The sequence below is a fragment of the Gekko japonicus genome, unplaced genomic scaffold (assembly GCF_001447785.1).
Source record: "Gekko japonicus isolate JY-2015 unplaced genomic scaffold, Gekko_japonicus_V1.1 scaffold1907, whole genome shotgun sequence".
Lineage (NCBI taxonomy): Eukaryota > Metazoa > Chordata > Lepidosauria > Squamata > Gekkonidae > Gekko > Gekko japonicus.
In genome coordinates, this window is record NW_015177071.1 from 116,406 (window position 1) to 122,406 (window position 6,001).

The 6,001-nt window shown below is 47.6% G+C and overlaps 1 protein-coding gene across 1 annotated transcript in view; it reads right to left on the reverse strand.

Moving 5' to 3' along the window:
* LOC107124722 (perilipin-3-like) overlaps positions 1-2,193 on the reverse strand; it is a 12,031-nt gene extending 9,838 nt beyond the window's left edge. The window contains exons 1-2 of the mRNA XM_015428220.1: positions 2,104-2,193; positions 951-1,146 (exon numbers count right to left, since the gene is read on the reverse strand). Of these exons, the coding sequence (XP_015283706.1) occupies positions 951-1,146; positions 2,104-2,193 (286 nt within the window). The remainder of the gene's footprint in view (positions 1-950; positions 1,147-2,103) is intronic.
* Positions 2,194-6,001: the final 3,808 nt, after the last annotated feature.

Genomic DNA, 6,001 nt, shown 5'->3' on the forward strand with positions numbered 1-6,001 from the left:
CACAAACAAAATACTAACAAAAAAAGAGAGAAAATGAATATTTTAAGGGAGCTCCCAGCAAGCCCTCAATCTGCAGTATGAAAGCAGGGTTAACAAAAGATAACCAATACATAAAGGTAAAGGTTCCCTTGCTCGAAAGCCAGTCGAATCCGACTCTAGGGTTGCGGTGCTCATCTCCATTTCAAAGCCGAAGAGCCAGTGCTGTCTGAAGACATTTCCGTGGTCATGTGGCCGGCATGACTAAACACCAAGGCGCACAGAACGCTGTTACCTTCCCACTGAAGTGGTACCTATTTATCTACTTGCAATTTCTTGCTTTCGAACTGCTAGGTTGGCAGGAGCTGGAACTAGAGACGGGAGCTCACTCCGTCATGCAGCACACCCGGGTCTCAAACTGCTGAACTACCAACCTTCCACAGCCTGCAGTTCAGCGTCTTAACTACTTGAGCCACCGCAGCACCAATCCACACCAACAGTTAAATGCTGCTTCAAGTACCAGAGATGTTTCCCTGAACCAGATACTTCAGTGTTTTAGGTGTGCTTCATGGACATCTAGGTCTCTCTCTTGCTCATCCACTTATCCATTCATCAATTTAAAGTGTTTTGAAAAGTGCGGAAATAGTGCAGAACTGTTCAAGCATTAGGGCAGGGAATCGTTCCTTAGTGATATAATGGGAACGGCCCAGCTAGCCTGCTAATCTGTCAAGCAGCTTTTCCCCAGAATTCAGCCCTAAGAAATAAAGTACATGTGCTGGATACAGCAAGGGCACATCCAGAGCAGCCCCTCTGCTCCAAAAGATAGCCAGTCCAACTCCTAGCTTTGCACTGCCGGTGTGAAGATGCCACAGACACCTTTGCATAGCTGCACTTTCTGTGAGCGATGCACAAGCCCAGCGGAGAGCAAAAGTCCAACTTTCATATCAAGATGTGCATATCCAGCATTTACTCACTCTGAGGTTCAAATTTGTCGAGAAGAGGCTGTGCGCTGCTCACAGCTGACGTTGCCACCGTCTTCACTCCCGTTTCTGCCATATCACACACTGCTTGGATAGCCGGGTGTGACTCCTTGGCAGAAGAGTAAGTGGCTGAAACCATCTCGCAGGCAGCACTGACCAAGGGCAGAGCAGCTACTTTGTTGATCACAGTCTAGGGAGAAGTCAACAAGATGGTGAATTAGCGGGGCCCTTAGTGGTACTTTTGCTAGACTCCACCCTTCCTGGGTGGAGCCAAGCAGCATCCTTGTGAAAGTCAGAAATTTGCAAAATGAAGGCAAAGTCCACATGGATATCTTATACTGCTACATCTAGTAGAATGTGAGTGAGCTCTAGTTGAATATACTTTCTTGCTTTAAAACCCCATTGCCACCTTACCATGCAAGCCTAAACAGGGTTACACTCTCCTAAGCCTATGGGCTTTAGATGGGCTTAGAAGGGTGGAACTCTGCTTAGAACTCCGTTGTGCAACAGCCATGACGTACGGTAGACTACGCTCCTACTAAGACATCCTTATTAGGGCATTTGCTCATTTAAGAAGCCCTGCAACTCAGAGCTCAGGTACAGCAACCCTCTCCTACCAGCCTGCCCACCATATGAATACAGAGAACAAGAGGCAAAAGCTGTATGCAGCAGTAGATCTCTTTCCAGTAGTGCTGGACAAAATCTAGAACTGAGGTGTCGAACTCATTTGTTAGGAGGGCTGGATCTGACACATATGTCACTTTGTCGGGCCGGGCCATGTGTGCCATAAAAAGTAATGCCAGGTACCAGTGATACAAACTGTATAAAGGACAGCAGCTGGTAATCTTCGAGGTGGTGTATCCTTACTGCAGAGCCTCATGGGCTGGGAGGGGGTGTGTGCAAATGACAATCCACAAGGGCAAACTGGAAAGCCAGCGATGCAGCACTGGGTAGACGTTCCCACGCTGCTTGACTGCTGCAGGTGATGTTGTTCCACTGAAGCCACAGAGTGGCTCCGCCCACTCCCTACCCCCCCCCCCCCACGCAGTCTCCTTTTCCCCCCCTCGCACTATGTGATTTTAATCGTGCATTTCACCTTGCTTTAATGCCAGCATTCAAGCTTCAATGCATAGGATGTGCCACCTACCTGTGGGTCATTTTCTGTGCTTGCATCCTTACCAACCTGTGGCTCATTTGCTGTGCTTGCATCCTTTGGTGTCTCTTCCTTAGCAGCCATAGTGAGACGCTACTGCAGAAAAACCAAGAGAAACACACTCAAATAACTGAACGCTTGGACTAGGCCACAACAGCGCTAACATCCAGACTTTCAGAATTCTCCACCAAAGTTTTATAGGATGTGCCACCTACCTGTGGGTCGTTTTCTGTGCATGCATCCTTACCAAGCTGTGGCTCATTTGCTGTGCTTGCATACTTTGGTGTCTCTTCCTTAGCAGCCATAGTGAGACGCTACTGCAGAAAAACCAAGAGAAACACACTCAAATAACTGAACGCTTGGACTAGGCCACAACAGCGCTAACATCCAGACTTTCAGAATTCTCCACCAAAGTTTGGATAAAGCTTTCCTGCATCATGTTTACCAGGCATTTATTTATTTAATTTGATTTATACCCCACCCTACCCCAAGAATGGCCTCAACAAACAACAATAAAACAAACAGAAAACAGCAGATAAACCAAACCTATGCCTCACGGAATGTTCACCTCAAGAAAATCCAAACAATCCCCCCCCCAAGTTCTTCAAGGAGAAATTTCATCCACCACCTTGAAAAAACCCACCAGGGCTATACAAAGGTCCTTTAAATTCCCTGTGAACATCGTAGGTGGGGCTGCTCCCAAAGGCTACAGCTAGAATTACAAAAAACTAAGTAAAAAGTAAGAATGACCAACCTCTTTTTAAAAAAGAGCCCACCTTTCACACACACCTCTGTAGTCAAAAAGAATCTGAAATAGACAGAAATAGTAACACTTTATCCAGTCCTTGTTTTAGGCAAAACATTACAATGTAAGCTGCAACAGCCATTCTACAGGTCAGTAACACAATGGGAAAAGCGGTTAGGCCACCCAATAAATTGAAAGCAAAAATTAAAAGGAATTTCCCAATTCCTAAACTCAGCCACTTAGGAAGCATATAATGCAGGTGTTTGATGTAAGTACTTCCAGGGTTACCAACCTCCAGGGAGCACCTGGAGATCTTCCACTATTAGAATTGATCTCCAAACAACCACAATCAGTTTCCCTGGAGAAAACAGCTGATTTGGAGAACAGACTCTATAGCATGGCACTCTGCTGAGGTCCCTTCCCAAATGCCACCCTCCCCAGGCTCCACCCCCAAAATCTCCAGGAATTTTCCGACCCAGAGCTGGCAACCCATGGTGCTAGCCCTATGCAATAAACATAGATTATTAAGAGATACAGCCAATGGGGGCTTTTTATCTCCAAGCCAGTTTTGGTGTAGTGGTTAAATGCACGGACTCTAATCTGAGAGAACTGGGTTTGATTCCCCCCTCCTCTACTTGCACCTGCTGGATGACCTTGGGCAAGCCGTAGTTCTGACAAGAGTTGTTGTTGAAAAAAGAGCAGTTTCTGTCAAGAGCTCTCTCAGCCCCACCTACCTCACAGGGTGTCTGTTGTGGGGAGGGGAAGGGAAAGGAGTTTGTAAACTGCTCTGAGAGACCTTTGGGTAGTGAAGGGCGGGGCATAAATCCAATCTCTTCTTCTTTTTAACACCCACCCCATGCTATCGTTTTCCTCCAATATTTAGTACCTGGAAAAGACTCCACCCTTTACCCTATGTGGTACTGTTCAACTAGCATAAAACCAGAACCACAAATTAAAATGGAAAACATATATCAAGGCAAAACCCCTGTAGGACTACAACCATCCACTACCATTAGTCACCAGCCCTCTAGAAAAGCCTCTTTTTGTTCTTGTTCCTGGTATCTAGCCCCCCTTTTCAGAGACAGTATATCTTGAACACACCACCCAGGTATCTCAACCACAGACTTAGCCACCATAACAACATACATGGCTTCCGTACCAAAACTGTTAGAACTTCAGAGCGTGCTCAAATAACCAAGGACAAACTCAAACTAAGCAGAACCCTTACAGTATACCAAGCACATCAAACTCCAGAATCTACCCTCTACATCATCTTAAAACTGAACTTACCACAAAGCCTGCTTTCCACAACCAATATGAAACCAACTAGCTCCTCCATTGGCCTTATATATCACAAACGATGGTGGACCATATTTGATTGCTGACTCAAAAGAGCTGTAAAATAACATTGCACCTTGCTTCACAGGGGGGGGGACAGCTAATTGGGAAGAGAGAAAGACTGCTATCCTGCGTACACTTACTGGGAAGTCCTCTTGAGGGACTTACTTCTGAGTAAACACATACACAGTTGTATTCTACATCCCATAAATGGTGGACATCCTGTGTACACTCCAGCCATGCCGACACCAAATGTGGCTTGCTCTGGGCAAACTGGTTTCCAGGACCGATGTCCCCTTGTGCGCATACCTTCTATTTCTCCAGGTGAAGAGAACGGTGCAAAGCACCATTAGCACCAAAAAGAAGAGTGCAACAGGCACAGGCTCCAGCACCTCCCTTAGTGCCTTAGTTACAAGTTAAGAGTCGCCAGCTCCATGGCTTTTAATGAAGATAGCAAGCTCCCAATCAGACACCACATGTAGGGCTGTCAACAATCCAAAGGAAAAAGTCCTGCCTCCTTAATGGGTTGTTACTTGGGGGGGCGGGGGTATTGTTGACCTCCATGACACTGAAAAGGTTCAGCTGTCTGTTTCTACACATTAAGCCTCTACTAAAGGAACAGGACCCTGCTTTGGATGGTCCAGGTTAACCCAATTAGAAGCTAAAGAGGATTAGCCCTGGTTAGTGCCTGGATGGGAAACCAACAAGGAAGTCCAATGAAGAAGAAGAGATTGGATTTATACCCCGTCCTTCACTACCCAAAGGTGTCTCATAGCGGCTTACAAACTCCTTTCCCTTCCCCTCCCCACAACAACCCTGTGAGGTAGGTGGGGCTGAGAGAGTTCTGACTGAAACTGCTCTTTTTCAAGAACAGCTCTTATCAGAACTACGGCTTGCCGAAGGTCATCCAGCCAGGTGCAAGTGGAGGAGTGGGGAATCAAACCCAGTTCTCCCAGATTAGAGTCCACGCACTTTAACCACCACACCAAACTGGCTGTCTGACAAATCACCTCTGTTGGTCTCTTGCCTGGAGAACCCTGTGGTGTCACCCAGGCCCATAGCCAGGATTTTTTAATTTGGGGGGCCTTTAAACGTCGGGGGCCCCCACCCAAATCAGTGCCATAAATAAAATAAAGAATTAAAAGTTGGGGGTCCTGGGCTGGATGGGAAGTCAGGGAGCCTCGGCAGCAAGTGGGGGGGGGGGGAGAGGCCCCACTGTAGCTATGGCCCTGGTGTTGCCATACATCGGCTGCAACTTGATGGTACTTTACGCACTCACACACGGACAGGACACCCCCCCCCCCAAGTTTTTAGCAATCTCAATTACGTGAATGAACACCAGTCCAGCATGGGGACTTGCAGGGAGACAAGACAGTAGCTATAAGTTCTCTGTGTGGGAATGTTGCAGGGGCCTGATTCTGCTGTGCGGACAAAGAATGGCCCCGGAACTATTTTGGATCAAGAAAACAGCACAAGAAGGAAGGCTGAAGCCCTACCGTCCCCTGCACCAGAGTCCCATTCAGAACTGGTCCCCTGTGAGCCATGCAGTGAGTTTGCAAATGGGTTGCCAGGTCTCCCCTGGCCACTGGCAGGAGATGGGGGCCTAGGGTGTCCAGATGCAGGCTGGGAAAAACTCCTGCAGATTTGGGGATAGAGCCTGGAGGTAACAGGGACCTCAGTGGGGTACAAGGCCATAATGTCCACCACCCTCCAAGGCATCCATTTTCTCCAGGGGAACTGATCTGTGTAGTCTGGAGGTGAGCTGTCATTCTGGAGGATTCCCAGGTCCCACCTGGAGGCTGGCACCCC